We start from the raw sequence: 17,821 nt of genomic DNA on the forward strand, positions 1-17,821 counted from the left end.
GACACAGGCGCGCTCCCCACATACCCCGGACACAGGCGCGCTCCCCACATACCCCGGACACAGGCGCGCTCCCCACATACCCCGGACACAGGCGCGCTCCCCACATACCCCGGACACAGGCGCGCTCCCCACATACCCCGGACACAGGCGCGCTCCCCACATACCCCGGACACAGGCGCGCTCCCCACATACCCCGGACACAGGCGCGCTCCCCACATACCCCGGACACAGGCGCGCTCCCCACATACCCCGGACACAGGCGCGCTCCCCACATACCCCGGACACAGGCGCGCTCCCCACATACCCCGGACACAGGCGCGCTCCCCACATACCCCGGACACAGGCGCGCTCCCCACATACCCCGGACACAGGCGCGCTCCCCACTTACCCCGGACACAGGCGCGCTCCCCACTTACCCCGGACACAGGCGCGCTCCCCACATACGCCGGACACAGGCACGCTCCCGACATACAAATATGGACACAGGCACGCTCCCGACGTACCCGGACACAGGCACGCTCCCGACGTACCCGGACACAGGCACGCTCCCGCCGTACCCGGACACAGGCACATTCCCGCCGTACCCGGACACAGGCACGCTCCCCACGTACCCGGACACAGGCACGCTCCCCACGTACCCGGACACAGGCACGCTCCCCACGTACCCGGACACAGGCACGCTCCCCACGTACTCTGAAACAGGCACGCTCCCCACGTACCCAAATACAAGCGCGCTCCCCACGTACCCGGACACAGGCGCGCTCCCCACGTACCCGGACACAGGCGCGCTCCCCACGTACCCGGACACAGGCGCGCTCCCCACGTACCCGGACACAGGCGCGCTCCCCACGTACCCGGACACAGGCGCGCTCCCCACGTACCCGGACACAGGCGCGCTCCCCACGTACCCGGACACAGGCGCGCTCCCGCCGTACCCGGACACAGGCGCGCTCCCGCCGTACCCGGACACAGGCGCGCTCCCGCCGTACCCGATCACAGGCGCGCTCCCGCCATACCCGGTCACAGGCGCGCTCCCGCCATACCCGGTCACAGGCGCGCTCCCGACATACCCGGTCACAGGCGCGTTCCCGCCATACCCGGACACCGGCGCGCTCCCGGCATACCCGGACACAGGCACGCTCCCGGCATACCCGGACACCGGCACGCTCCCGGCATACCCGGACACCGGCACGCTCCCGGCATACCCGGACACCGGCACGCTCCCGGCATACCCGGACACCGGCACGCTCCCGGCATACCCGGACACCGGCACGCTCCCGGCATACCCGGACACCGGCACGCTCCCGGCATACCCGGACACCGGCACGCTCCCGGCATACCTGGACACCGGCATACCCGGACACCGGCACGCTCCCGGCATACCCGGACACCGGCACGCTCCCGGCATACCCGGACACCGGCACGCTCCCGGCATACCCGGACACCGGCACGCTCCCGCCATACCCGGACACCGGCACGCTCCCGCCATACCCGGACACCGGCACGCTCCCGGCATACCCGGACACCGGCACGCTCCCGGCATACCCGGACACCGGCACGCTCCCGGCATACCCGGACACCGGCACGCTCCCGGCATACCCGGACACCGGCATACCCGGACACCGGCACGCTCCCGGCATACCCGGACACCGGCACGCTCCCGGCATACCCGGACACCGGCACGCTCCCGGCATACCCGGACACCGGCACGCTCCCGGCATACCCGGACACCGGCACGCTCCCGGCATACCCGGACACCGGCACGCTCCCGGCATACCCGGACACAGGCACGCTCCCGCCATACCCGGACACAGGCACGCTCCTGGACACAGGCACGCTCCTGGACACAGGCGCGCTCCCGGACACAGGCGCGCTCCCGGACACAGGCGCGCTCCCGGACACAGGCGCGCTCCCGGACACAGGCGCGCTCCCGGACACAGGCGCGCTCCCGGACACAGGCGCGCTCCCGGACACAGGCACGCTCCCACCGTACCCGGACACAGGCACGCTCCCGCCGTACCCGGACACAGGCACGCTCCCGCCGTACCCGGACACAGGTACGCTCCCGCCGTACCCGGACACAGGCACGCTCCCGCTTTTTCCGGACACTGGCACGCTCCCGCCGGACACAGGCACGCTCCCGCCGTACCCGGAAACCGGCACGCTCCCGGCATACCCGGACACCGGCACGCTCCCGGCATACCCGGACACCGGCACGCTCCCGGCATACCCGGACACCGGCACGCTCCCGGCATACCCGGACACCGGCACGCTCCCGGCATACCCGGACACCGGCACGCTCCCGGCATACCCGGACACCGGCACGCTCCCGGCATACCCGCACACCGGCACGCTCCCGGCATACCCGCACACCGGCACGCTCCCGGCATACCCGGACACCTGGCACGCTCCCGGCATACCCGGACACAGGCACGCTCCCGCCATACCCGGACACAGGCACGCTCCCGGCATACCCGGACACCGGCACGCTCCCGGCATACCCGGACACCGGCACGCTCCCGGCATACCCGGACACCGGCACGCTCCCGGCATACCCGGACACCGGCACGCTCCCGGCATACCCGGACACCGGCACGCTCCCGGCATACCCGGACACCGGCACGCTCCCGGCATACCCGGACACAGGCACGCTCCCGCCATACCCGGACACAGGCACGCTCCCGCCATACCCGGACACAGGCACGCTCCTGGACACAGGCGCGCTCCCGGACACACCCAGACACAGGCACGCTCCCGCCGTACCCAGACACAGGCACGCTCCCGCCGTACCCGGACACAGGCACGCTCCCGCCATACCCGGACACCGGCACGCTCCCGCCATACCCGGACACAGGCACGCTCCCGGACACAGGCGCGCTCCCGGACACAGGCGCGCTCCCGGACACAGGCGCGCTCCCGGACACAGGCGCGCTACCGGACACAGGCGCGCTCCCGGACACAGGCGCGCTCCCGGACACAGGCACGCTCCCACCGTACCCGGACACAGGCACGCTCCCGGCATACCCGGACACAGGCACGCTCCCGGCATACCCGGACACAGGCACGCTCCCGGCATACCCGGACACAGGCACGCTCCCGGCATACCCGGACACAGGCACGCTCCCGGCATACCCGGACACAGGCACGCTCCCGGCATACCCGGACACCGGCACGCTCCCGGCATACCCGTACACAGGCACGCTCCCGCCATACCCGGACACAGGCACGCTCCCGCCATACCCGGACACAGGCACGCTCCTGGACACAGGCGCGCTCCCGGACACAGGCACGTTCCCGGACACAGGCACGCTCCCGGACACAGGCACGCTCCCGGACACAGGCACGCTCCCGGACACAGGCACGCTCCCGGACACAGGCACGCTCCCGCCGTACCCAGACACAGGCACGCTCCCGGCATACCCGGACACCGGCATACCCGGACACAGGCACGCTCCCGCCATACCCGGACACAGGCACGCTCCCGCCATACCCGGACACAGGCGCGCTCCTGGACACAGGCGCGCTCCCGGTCACAGGCGCGCTCCCGCCATACCCGGTCACAGGCACGCTCCCGGCATACCCGGACACAGGCACGCTCCCGGCATACCCGGACACAGGCACGCTCCCGGCATACCCGGACACAGGCACGCTCCCGGCATACCCGGACACAGGCACGCTCCCGGCATACCCGGACACCGGCACGCTCCCGGCATACCCGGACACCGGCACGCTCCCGGCATACCCGGACACCGGCACGCTCCCGGCATACCCGGACACCGGCACGCTCCCGGCATACCCGGACACCGGCACGCTCCCGGCATACCCGGACACAGGCACGCTCCCGCCATACCCGGACACAGGCACGCTCCCGCCATACCCGGACACAGGCACGCTCCTGGACACAGGCGCGCTCCCGGACACAGGCGCGCTCCCGGACACAGGCACGCTCCCGGACACACCCAGACACAGGCACGCTCCCGCCGTACCCAGACACAGGCACGCTCCCGCCGTACCCGGACACAGGCACGCTCCCGCCATACCCGGACACAGGCACGCTCCTGGACACAGGCGCGCTCCCGGACACAGGCACGTTCCCGGACACAGGCACGCTCCCGGACACAGGCACGCTCCCGGACACAGGCACGCTCCCGGACACAGGCACGCTCCCGGACACAGGCACGCTCCCGGACACAGGCACGCTCCCGCCGTACCCAGACACAGGCACGCTCCCGGCATACCCGGACACCGGCATACCCGGACACAGGCACGCTCCCGCCATACCCGGACACAGGCACGCTCCCGCCATACCCGGACACAGGCGCGCTCCTGGACACAGGCGCGCTCCCGGTCACAGGCGCGCTCCCGCCATACCCGGTCACAGGCACGCTCCTGGCATACCCGGACACAGGCACGCTCCCGGCATACCCGGACACAGGCACGCTCCCGGCATACCCGGACACAGGCACGCTCCCGGCATACCCGGACACCGGCACGCTCCCGGCATACCCGGACACCGGCACGCTCCCGGCATACCCGGACACAGGCACGCTCCCGCCATACCCGGACACAGGCACGCTCCCGCCATACCCGGACACAGGCACGCTCCTGGACACAGGCGCGCTCCTGGACACAGGCGCGCTCCCGGACACAGGCGCGCTCCCGGACACAGGCGCGCTCCCGGACACAGGCACGCTCCCGGACACACCCAGACACAGGCACGCTCCCGCCGTACCCAGACACAGGCACGCTCCCGCCGTACCCGGACACAGGCACGCTCCCGCCGTACCCGGACACAGGCACGCTCCCGCCGTACCCGGACACAGCCACGCTCCCGCCGTACCCGGACACAGGCACGCTCCCGCCGTATCCGGACACAGGCACGCTCCCGCCGGACACAGGCACGCTCCCGCCGTACCCGGACACAGGCACGCTCCCCCCGTACCCGGACACAGGCACGCTCCCGCCGTACCCGGACACAGGCACGCTCCCGCCGTACCCGGACACAGGCACGCTCCCGACAATACCCGGACAAAAGCACGCTCCCGACATACAAATATGGAAACAGGCACGCTCCCGACATACAAATATGGACACAGGCACGCTCCCCACATACCCGAACAAAGGCACGCTCCCCACATACCCGGACACAGGCACGCTCCCCACCTACCCGGACACAGGCACGCTCCCCACCTACCCGGACACAGGCACGCTCCCGACATACCCGGACACAGGCACGCTCCCGACATACCCGGACACAGGCACGCTCCCCACATACCCGGACACAGGCACGCTCCCCACATACCCGGACACAGGCACGCTCCCCACATAACCGGACACAGGCACGCTCCCCACATACCCGGACACAGGCACGCTCCCGAATTACCCGGACACAGGCACGCTCCCGACATACCCGGACACAGGCACGCTCCCGACATACCCGGACACAGGCACGCTCCCGACATACCCGGACACAGGCACGCTCCCGGCATACCCGGACACCGGCACGCTCCCGGCATACCCGGACACCGGCACGCTCCCGGCATACCCGGACACCGGCACGCTCCCGGCATACCCGGACACCGGCACGCTCCCGGCATACCCGGACACCGGCACGCTCCCGGCATACCCGGACACCGGCACGCTCCCGGCATACCCGGACACCGGCACGCTCCCGGCATACCCGGACACCTGGCACGCTCCCGGCATACCCGGACACAGGCACGCTCCCGGCATACCCGGACACAGGCACGCTCCCGGCATACCCGGACACAGGCACGCTCCCGGCATACCCGGACACAGGCACGCTCCCGCCATACCCGGACACAGGCACGCTCCCGCCATACCCGGACACAGGCACGCTCCTGGACACAGGCGCGCTCCCGCCATACCCGGTCACAGGCACGCTCCCGGCATACCCGGACACAGGCACGCTCCCGGCATACCCGGACACAGGCACGCTCCCGACATACAAATATGGAAACAGGCACGCTCCTCACATACAAATATGGACACAGGCACGCTCCCCACGTACCCGGACACAGGCACGCTCCCCACGTACCCGGACACAGGCACGCTCCCCACGTACCCGGACACAGGCACGCTCCCCACGTACCCGGACACAGGCACGCTCCCCACGTACCCGGACACAGGCACGCTCCCCACGTACCCGGACACAGGCACGCTCCCCACGTACCCGGACACAGGCACGCTCCCCACGTACCCGGACACAGGCACGCTCCCCACGTACCCGGACACAGGCACGCTCCCCACGTACCCGGACACAGGCACGCTCCCCACGTACCCGGACACAGGCACGCTCCCCACGTACCAGGACACAGGCACGCTCCCCACGTACCCGGACACAGGCACGCTCCCCACGTACCCGGACACAGGCACGCTCCCCACGTACCCGGACACAGGCACGCTCCCCACGTACCCGGACACAGGCACGCTCCCCACATACCCGGACACAGGCACGCTCCCCACATACCCGGACACAGGCACGCTCCCCACATACCCGGACACAGGCACGCTCCCGACATACCCGGACACAGGCACGCTCCCGACATACCCGGACACAGGCACGCTCCCGACATACCCGGACACAGGCACGCTCCCCACATACCCGGACACAGGCACGCTCCCCACATACCCGGACAAAGGCACGCTCCCCACATACCCGGACAAAGGCACGCTCCCCACATACCCGGACACAGGCACGCTCCCCACATACCCGGACACAGGCACGCTCCCCACATACCCGGACACAGGCACGCTCCCCACATACCCGGACACAGGCACGCTCCCCACATACCCGGACACAGGCACGCTCCCCACATACCCGGACACAGGCACGCTCCCCACATACCCGGACACAGGCACGCTCCCCACATACCCGGACAAAGGCACGCTCCCGACATACAAATATGGAAACAGGCACGCTCCCGACATACAAATATGGACACAGGCACGCTCCTCACATACCCGGAAACAGGCACGCTCCCCACATACCCGGACACAGGCACGCTCCCCACATACCCGGACACAGGCACGCTCCCCACATACCCGGACACAGGCACGCTCCCCACATACCCGGACACAGGCACGCTCCCCACATACCCGGACACAGGCACGCTCCCCACATACCCGGACACAGGCACGCTCCCCACATACCCGGACACAGGCACGCTCCCCACATACCCGGACACAGGCACGCTCCCCACATACCCGGACACAGGCACGCTCCCCACATACCCGGACACAGGCACGCTCCCCACATACCCGGACACAGGCACGCTCCCCACATACCCGGACACAGGCACGCTCCCCACATACCCGGACAAAGGCACGCTCCCGACATACAAATATGGAAACAGGCACGCTCCCGACATACAAATATGGACACAGGCACGCTCCCGACATACAAATATGGACACAGGCACGCTCCCCACATACCCGGACACAGGCACGCTCCCCACATACCCGGACACAGGCACGCTCCCCACATACCCGGACACAGGCACGCTCCCGACATACCCGGACACAGGCACGCTCCCCACATACCCGGACACAGGCACGCTCCCCACATACCCGGACACAGGCACGCTCCCCACATACCCGGACACAGGCACGCTCCCCACATACCCGGACACAGGCACGCTCCCCACATACCCGGACACAGGCACGCTCCCCACATACCCGGACACAGGCACGCTCCCCACATACCCGGACACAGGCACGCTCCCCACATACCCGGACACAGGCACGCTCCCGACATACAAATATGGAAACAGGCACGCTCCCGACATACAAATATGGACACAGGCACGCTCCCCACATACCCGGACACAGGCACGCTCCCCACATACCCGGACACAGGCACGCTCCCCACATACCCGGACACAGGCACGCTCCCGACATACCCGGACACAGGCACGCTCCCCACATACCCGGACACAGGCACGCTCCCCACATACCCGGACACAGGCACGCTCCCCACATACCCGGACACAGGCACGCTCCCCACATACCCGGACACAGGCACGCTCCCCACATACCCGGACACAGGCACGCTCCCCACATACCCGGACACAGGCACGCTCCCCACATACCCGGACACAGGCACGCTCCCCACATACCCGGACACAGGCACTCTCCCTACATCTATGGACACGCACAGGCACTCTCCCTACGTACGCGGGCACAGGCGTGCTCCCCAGCAACGCGGACACAGGCAAGCTCCCCAGCAACGCGGACACAGGCAAGCTCCCCACCTACGTGGACACAGGCACGCTCCCTACATGTATGGACACATGCACAAGTATGCTCCCTACATGTATGCACAGACACGCTCCCTATAGAAATAGATGGACACACTGCCACTCTCCCTACATACATGGACGCACACATATACACGCTCCTTGTACAGAGGAACGCTCCCTACATACGTGGACGCACACATACAGAACGCACGCTCCTCATCCAGGTTTTGTTGGATGATGGTCTTTCCTGGTTTTGGCAGGATCAGATTCCTTTCTTGGCACAATATATGTCTCTGTATGTCTCCCCCCGTATTACAAGTGTCTGCACTCGGCCTTACACCTATAACAACCCCCACCATGCGCCTCAAAATCTGAGGGAATGTTCTGAGTCAATGGTGTAAGTATTATTGTAGTCGTCATGTACTTCGGGAATGTATGCCATGGTTTATGTCAGCAACATTCTGCACCTTTATAGGCATGTGGAGGTCAACGGGCAATACATTGTGAAGGCGCGCCGCCCGTTACACCATAGGGAATGCAGATAATGTAGGATGAAAACGATAAAAAAAAATGCCCATAGATTAAACACTAAATAATACTATTACACGGAGCCGAAATGATAATACCACATAGTGCCCAAATAATACCACCGTCACAGTAAAGAACTAATACCAGTAAACAGTACTCAAATAACACGGCTATGCAGTGGCCAAAAACATACATACACACCAAATAACAATACCCTCATAACCGAATAATACCGTACAACATAATAGTCCGTACCCAAGTAATACTACTATACATACAACGTACCTCTATATAGTACCCAAGTAATATTACTATTCATGCACCATACAACGTAATACTCTACATAGTACCCAAGTAGTACTACTATACATACAACATACAACGTAATACTCTACATAGTACCCAAGTAGTACTACTAAACATACAACGTACCTCTATATAGTACCCAAGTAGTACTACTATACATACAACGTACCTCTATATAGTACCCAAGTAGTACTACTATACATACAACATACAATGTAATACTCTACATAGTACCCAAGTAGTACTACTAAACATACAACATAATACCTCCATATAGTACCCAAGTAATACTACTATACATACAACGTACCTCTATATAGTACCCTAGTAATATTACTATTCATGCACCATACAACGTAATACTCTACATAGTACCAAAGTAGTACTACTAAACATACAACATACAACATACAACGTAATACTCTACATAGTACCCAAGTAGTACTACTAAACATACAACATAATACCTCCATATAGTACCCAAGTAATACTACTATACATACAACGTAATACTCTACATAGTACCCAAGTAATATTACTATTCATGCACCATACAACGTAATACTCTACATAGTACCCAAGTAGTACTACTATACATACAACATAATACCTCCATATAGTACCCAAGTAATACTACTATACATACAACGTACCTCTATATAGTACCCAAGTAATACTACTATACATACAACGTAATACTCTACATAGTACCCAAGAAATATTACTATTCATGCACCATACAACGTAATACTCTACATAGTACCCAAGTAGTACTACTATACATACAACATACAACGTAATACTCTACATAGTACCCAAGTAGTACTACTATACATACAACATAATACCTCCATATAGTACCCAAGTAATACTACTATACATACAATGTACCTCTATATAGTACCCAAGTAATATTACTATTCATGCACCATACAACGTAATACTCTACATAGTACCAAAGTAGTACTACTATACATACAACATACAACGTAATACTCTACATAGTACCCAAGTAATACTACTATACATACAACATACAACGTAATACTCTACATAGTACCCAAGTAATATTACTATTCATGCACCATACAACGTAATACTCTACATAGTACCCAAGTAATACTACTATACATACAACATACAACGTAATACTCTACATAGTACCCAAGTAATATTACTATTCATGCACCATACAACGTAATACTCTACATAGTACCCAAGTAATACTACTATACATACAACATACAACGTAATACTCTACATAGTACCCAAGTAATATTACTATTCATGCACCATACAACGTAATACTCTACATAGTACCCAAGTAATACTACTATACATACAACGTACCTCTATATAGTACCCAAGTAATATTACTATTCATGCACCATACAACGTAATACTCTACATAGTACCCAAGTAATACTACTATACATACAACATACAACGTAATACTCTACATAGTACCCAAGTAATACTACTATACATACAACATACAACGTAATACTCTACATAGTACCCAAGTAATACTACTATACATACAAGATACAACGTAATACTCTAAATAGTACCCAAGTAATACTACTATACATACAACATAATACCTCCATATAGTACCCAAGTAATACTACTATACATACAACATACCTCTATATAGTACCCAAGTAATACTACTATACATACAACGTAATACTCTACATAGTACCCAAGAAATATTACTATTCATGCACCATACAACGTAATACTCTACATAGTACCCAAGTAGTACTACTATACATACAACATAATACCTCCATATAGTACCCAAGTAATACTACTATACATACAACGTACCTCTATATAGTACCCAAGTAATATTACTATTCATGCACCATACAACGTAATACTCTACATAGTACCAAAGTAGTACTACTATACATACAACATACAACATACAACGTAATACTCTACATAGTACCCAAGTAGTACTACTATACATACAACATAATACCTCCATATAGTACCCAAGTAATACTACTATACATACAACGTACCTCTATATAGTACCCAAGTAATATTACTATTCATGCACCATACAACGTAATACTCTACATAGTACCAAAGTAGTACTACTATACATACAACATACAACGTAATACTCTACATAGTACCCAAGTAATATTACTATTCATGCACCATACAACGTAATACTCTACATAGTACCCAAGTAATACTACTATACATACAACATACAACGTAATACTCTACATAGTACCCAAGTAATATTACTATTCATGCACCATACAACGTAATACTCTACATAGTACCCAAGTAATACTACTATACATACAACGTACCTCTATATAGTACCCAAGTAATATTACTATTCATGCACCATACAACGTAATACTCTACATAGAACCCAAGTAATACTACTATACATACAACATACAACGTAATACTCTACATAGTACCCAAGTAATACTACTATACATACAACATACAACGTAATACTCTACATAGTACCCAAGTAATACTACTATACATACAACATAATACCTCCATATAGTACCCAAGTAATACTACTATACATACAACGTACCTCTATATAGTACCCAAGTAATACTACTATACATACAACGTAATACTCTACATAGTACCCAAGAAATATTACTATTCATGCACCATACAACGTAATACTCTACATAGTACCCAAGTAAGACTACTATACATACAACATACAACGTAATACTCTACATAGTACCCAAGTAATATTACTATTCATGCACCATACAACGTAATACTCTACATAGTACCCAAGTAATACTACTATACATACAACATACAACATACAACGTAATACTCTACATAGTACCCAAGTAGTACTACTATACATACAACATACAACGTAATACTCTACATAGTACCCAAGTAATACTACTATACATACAACATACAACGTAATACTCTACATAGTACCCAAGTAGTACTACTATACATACAACATAATACCTCCATATAGTACCCAAGTAATACTACTATACATACAACATACAACGTAATACTCTACATAGTACCCAAGTAATATTACTATTCATGCACCATACAACGTAATACTCTACATAGTACCAAAGTAGTACTACTATACATACAACATACAACGTAATACTCTACATAGTACCCAAGTAATATTACTATTCATGCACCATACAACGTAATACTCTACATAGTACCCAAGTAAGACTACTATACATACAACATACAACGTAATACTCTACATAGTACCCAAGTAATATTACTATTCATGCACCATACAACGTAATACTCTACATAGTACCCAAGTAATACTACTATACATACAACATACAACATACAACGTAATACTCTACATAGTACCCAAGTAGTACTACTATACATACAACATACAACGTAATACTCTACATAGTACCCAAGTAATACTACTATACATACAACATACAACGTAATACTCTACATAGTACCCAAGTAATACTACTATACATACAACATAATACCTCCATATAGTACCCAAGTAATACTACTATATAGTACTCAACAATATCACTATTTACTGAACAAATAATACTGCCATACAGTGCCCAAATACTAACGCCATCGAGGAAAAGAACTAATACTAGTGAACAGTGCTGAAATAACACCACTATGCAGTGGCCAAAAAACGAATAATATATACACCAAATAACATAATACCCCCATAACCAAATAATACTACCATCCATACAACATAATACTTCCATATAGTACCCAAGTAATACTACTATACAGTACTCAACAATATCACCATTCAATGAGCAAATAATACTTACATACACACACCATACAACATCATACTTCCATATAGTACCCAAGTAATACTACTATATAGTACTCAGCAATATCACCATTTAATGGCCAAATAATACAGCTATACAGTGCCCAAATACCATATAGTGCCCAAATACCATATACTACCCAAATAATACTATTACTATACAATACTCAACATATCCATTTAATGATAAAATACTACCATACTGTGCCCGAATACTACCATATATACCCCATACAACATAATATCTTATATAGTACTCAAATAATACTTTTTCTATACAGTACTCCATAATATCACTATTCATTGACCAAATAATACTACCATATAGTGCTCAGATACTACCAAATATACCCATACAGCATAATACCCCATATAGTACTTAAATAATACTACTACTGTACAATACTCAATAATATCGCCATTCATTGACCACATATTACCATACAGTGCTCGGATACTAAACTACAGTACCAAATACTATGATATATATACCCACAATAGAATACCTCATACAGTAACCACATAATACTACCATACAGTGCCGGGATACTACCATATATACCCCATACCACAGAGTATTTCATACAGCAGCCAAATAATACTACTATACAAAGATGGAATGATGCCGCCACATGTTAACATTGTACTGTGACTGAATAATACTGCCATCCTATGACCGACTATCACCATCATCTTGTGACCGAATATATATATATACTCATGTATGTTTGTAATACCGCCACACCGTGCTTACACTCCGTCATCTCCTGCCAACTGGTGTGGTCATTTTCCTTGATTTCCTACATATTGGGAGTAGTGGTCATATCACCTGAAGACGAATCTTTGCGAGGCGGGAACACCCGGTGATTTATTCTCTATATTGCAGTAGTACGTGGGTCACACTGATGATGTGGACATTATGCGGATCCCAACATGATCCCTTTTATGCCTGGGCACAGGGGAATGCTTGAACCATACAAAAAAAAGTATTATTATTGGCACGTCTTATACTCCAGTCACACCCAAAGCTGCGTTCGCAACGGCATCCGTGCTGACAGTCACCCCTCATAGCACAGTTGGAAGTTCATCATGCCCTCCACTCTGTTACATTGCATTGTGGGAGTTGTAGGTATTTTTTCCAGATTATGGTAAAGTGTCCGGTGGAAACACTACATCGCCATCAATGCACCGCAGCAGAGCATGCTCTGTGCAGACTCTAAACCTGCAGGGGGCAGCAGCGAGAGCTCACAGGAAGCAGCAAAATTGTAAATGCAGCTCTAGATGTGACTGGAGTACGATGTCTCATCTGTAACCTGTAGCTCTTCATTTGGTGTGAAACTACAGCTTCCAGCATGCTACAGGCTTCATACATGCTGGGAGTTGTAGTTTACCATCAGCTTGAGAGCCACAAGTTGCATTTAAAATCAATATTCAACATATGTAAAAATCTTGCGATTATATAAAGATCACCCAGAAATAATGGAGGCAACGCGAGGAGACCCCCAACCATTATAACAGCGGGCCACCCATAGGGTCACGTCCTTGAGGTCGTCCATATAAACGTTGTGGTCCAGTCTTGATGGCCCCGGGTTTCCTCACACCCAGGCTTTGCCATCTTTGGGGCTCTCCTTTGCTGGGCGTCTTTGGGCCGGCGCTCCCTGGTACATGGCGCGGCTGTAGGGCAGGAAGCAGGAGCTGAGCTGGAAGCTTCGTACTATCCGGGCATAACCGGCCAGGCCGAGGATCAGGAAGGGTAAGACTAACAGCCCCCCGAAAACCAGCAACATCACACAGGCCACCGGGGTCAGCAGCGCCGGACACAGCGTCTCCTTGGTTCTGCGAAACTGGAGAGAGACAGGAAAGGGTTAATAATGTAAACAGGCAGGTGGTGGTACCCAGAGCGAGGACCCCCCCACCCCAGTCAGATACCAGGAATGTCAGAGGGAGGGTAAGTCATCTGTATACACTGATAGTATGGAGAAGTTATATACACCTCGCCTGATCACTCTACCGTATCTAAGCCTGCCATGTGTGATACGGTCTGCTGAGCTCTGTATCTAATCCTATCATGTGTGATACTGTCTGCTGAGCTGTGTGCCCAAGCCGATCATGTGTGATACTGTCTGCTTAGCTCTGTATCTAATCCTATCATGTGTGATACGGTCTGCTGAGCCGCTGTATCTAAGCCTATCATGTGTGATACTGTCTCCTGAGCCATATATCTAATCCTATCATGTGTGATACGGTCTGCTGAGCCACTGTATCTAATCCTATCATGTGTGATACTGTCTGCTGAGCTGTGTGCCCAAGCCGATCATGTGTGATACTGTCTGCTGAGCCGTGTATCTAATCCTATCATGTGTGATACTGTCTGCTGAGCTGTGTATCTAATCCTGTGATGTGCTATACTGTCTGCTGTGCTGTGTATCTAATCCTATCATGTGTGATACTGTCTGCTGAGTGGTGTATCTAATCCTATCATGTGTGATACTGTCTGCTGAGTGGTGTATCTAATCCTATCATGTGTGATACAGTCTGCTGAGCCATGTATCTAATCCTATCATGTGTGATACGGTCTGCTGAGCCATGTATCTAATCCTATCATGTGTGATACTGTCTACTGAGCCGTGTATCTAATCCTATCATGTGTGATACGGTCTGCTGAGCTGTGTATCTAATCCTATCATGTGTGATACTGTCTGCTGAGCTGTGTATCCAAGCCGATCATGTGTGATACTGTCTTGCATATTCACCCTGTGCTCTAGATATGGTACAGGATGTCCTATGACTATAGGGGGACATGGACAGATGGGTTGAATGGGCAGCAGAGTGATAGAAGGTCATACATTTTCAGGCAATATACTATTTATACCTTGAATGGGTCACTATAGGGCGAGTCTACACTGGAGAAGGATTTGGAAGTAATTATCATTAATAAACAAAATGCTGGCACTCAAGGCCAATCTGCTGCCTCTAAAGCTGACACACAGGGAATATCCGGCGGACAACCCATACCAGTGATATCGTCTTACAGCGACCATGACAAAGGCCGAGGTTCGGCCGAAACGTCTTTACCAAGTCGCTTTCCACCTCAACTTTACCATCTTTTGTTGCAATAAAACTTAAATTTGTTTGCATCTGGATCTTTTGCGTACCTCTGTGAGTGCTGGGGTTATATATTTTCAATATTGTGGGATTCTCGTCCCTACCTTACTAGCACCACGCCAATTGATTGAGGAGTGCATCCCAATATCTATTTTTGATTTCTAAAGCGGACAAGACATTGTCATGTATTAGAAAGAGCATGGCTCTTCCCTCTATGGCAGGTTGGACTATTTTCATAGAATTTCATGAGCATGCTTAACGTCAGGGGTGGGCATGTCCTGGCTGGGGGGGGGGGGGCGGGGGGGGGGCGGCAATATCTATTGGATTGGCATATTACTAAAATCATATAAATAGATGTAAGCACACCCTGAAAATATCAATGGAACATCACCTCTAGTGGATAAACTGTGTCATAGCTCCTATCATCTGGTCCAAAGTGACTGATCGATGACAATCCCTGGATACAAAGAGAGGTGTAACCCCAGCACCATCTATGGATCGTGCCCATACAAAGCGGGCACAATCAACCGGTCCAAAACACCAATGGTCCTCCAGTTACTGCGGAAACTACAAGTCTCATCATGTCTGGGGATCCCGAGACTGAAACCTCACAGCTGAAGACCAGTAATGCCACCATTTGTGGAAGTGTCTGAACCTATGAAGGAGGACGAGGTTGGGTCTACAGACTTTGCCAAAGTAATGATGACCGGCAGCAACATGGTGGATGGAGACAATGACAGAAAACACAAGGAGATCGACGTGACATATCATGGTACTGACCCGTGGGTGGCACAGGAACCCATAGAGCAGCATGGCAGCCGATGGCACCAGGGCACCTCCACACATCACGATGAATATCCCCAGGTTGGCAGCTCCCACCAGCAGGTTATGAGCGGTGATCAGCACGGCACATGCCCAGCAGTCCAGGGGTTCCCGGGGTACTGGGGGTGCAGGGGTATATGGTGGGGGCAGAGTGGAGGTATCTTCACCCATCACGTCTGAGCAGGGCATGGACCTCTCTTTGTGTGTTCTCTTAATCTTCTAACAAGTCCTTATTTCCAGATCCCCCTCCTCATCTTGTCCCATCTCCACCCCCCCCCCCCCTTATCTAGGAATGCGGCAGCTTCACTCCCCTAATACTCTGTATAACATCTCAGGAATGTCAAGACTCCACATCCCCCAACTCTTACATATAGAGTGCAAGCTCTGTGGCCCAGACTCCACCTTCCATGAAGGGTACAGGGTCATACACAACACAGAAATAGAGGAGTAGAACTCCCATCCTCCCTACAGCATGTAAATAGGCTTCTATAGCCTCACACGGTGTACACACGCGCACTACGTTATTATATGGCGCCATTTTTTCTACATGTATTTGTAGCATGTTGTTCCCGTGTAAACCCCGCCTACAATTACAGGCCACGCCTTAGATCAGCTGAAGATCCTTCATCAATAATGCCACTACAGAGGTTCCCCATAAACAGTGCCACCACAGTGCTTCCCTTCTTTCGGCCTGCAGTTACCACTAGGGGGAGCTCTCTGCATAAAGATTTATACTCCATACAAGTGAAGCAAGCCTGTCTAATATAGTCAGCGACTGATTGGCACAGTAGATGGTGCAGTATGTGAATTCAGCTGTAGTGGATACTCTGATGTGCAACTTGCTACAAAGAAGCCCCCCAACCCCATTTATTATACATGTAGTGATCCGCTTTCCCTTTAAATATCTATTCACCTGTTTATAACCCAGAGGTAATAAATGAGGAGCACAAGGAATGCTGGGAGAAAAACA

General features: G+C 53.7%; 1 protein-coding gene across 1 annotated transcript; it reads right to left on the reverse strand.

Moving 5' to 3' along the window:
• Positions 1-13,776: 13,776 nt before the first annotated feature.
• Positions 13,777-17,090, reverse strand: TMEM88 (transmembrane protein 88). The gene is made up of 2 exons (XM_075855529.1): positions 16,810-17,090; positions 13,777-14,768 (listed from the first exon to the last, which is right to left on the reverse strand). The coding sequence occupies exons 1-2, from the start codon at positions 17,038-17,040 to the stop codon at positions 14,520-14,522; spliced, it is 480 nt and encodes a 159-aa protein (XP_075711644.1). The 5' UTR covers positions 17,041-17,090; the 3' UTR covers positions 13,777-14,519.
• Between the last annotated feature and the right edge of the window lie 731 nt (positions 17,091-17,821).

This window comes from Rhinoderma darwinii, chromosome 3 (genome assembly GCF_050947455.1).
Source record: "Rhinoderma darwinii isolate aRhiDar2 chromosome 3, aRhiDar2.hap1, whole genome shotgun sequence".
Taxonomy (NCBI): domain Eukaryota; kingdom Metazoa; phylum Chordata; class Amphibia; order Anura; family Rhinodermatidae; genus Rhinoderma; species Rhinoderma darwinii.

Excerpts from the sequence above, each read along its gene's own strand:
- TMEM88 (XM_075855529.1), bottom strand. The coding sequence starts at position 17,040 with ATGCCCTGCTCAGACGTGATGGGTGAAGATACCTCCACTCTGCCCCCA. Across the intron at positions 14,769-16,809 it reads GGTTCCTGTGCCACCCACGG|TTTCGCAGAACCAAGGAGAC; the intron begins GTCAGTACCATG and ends GTCTCTCTCCAG.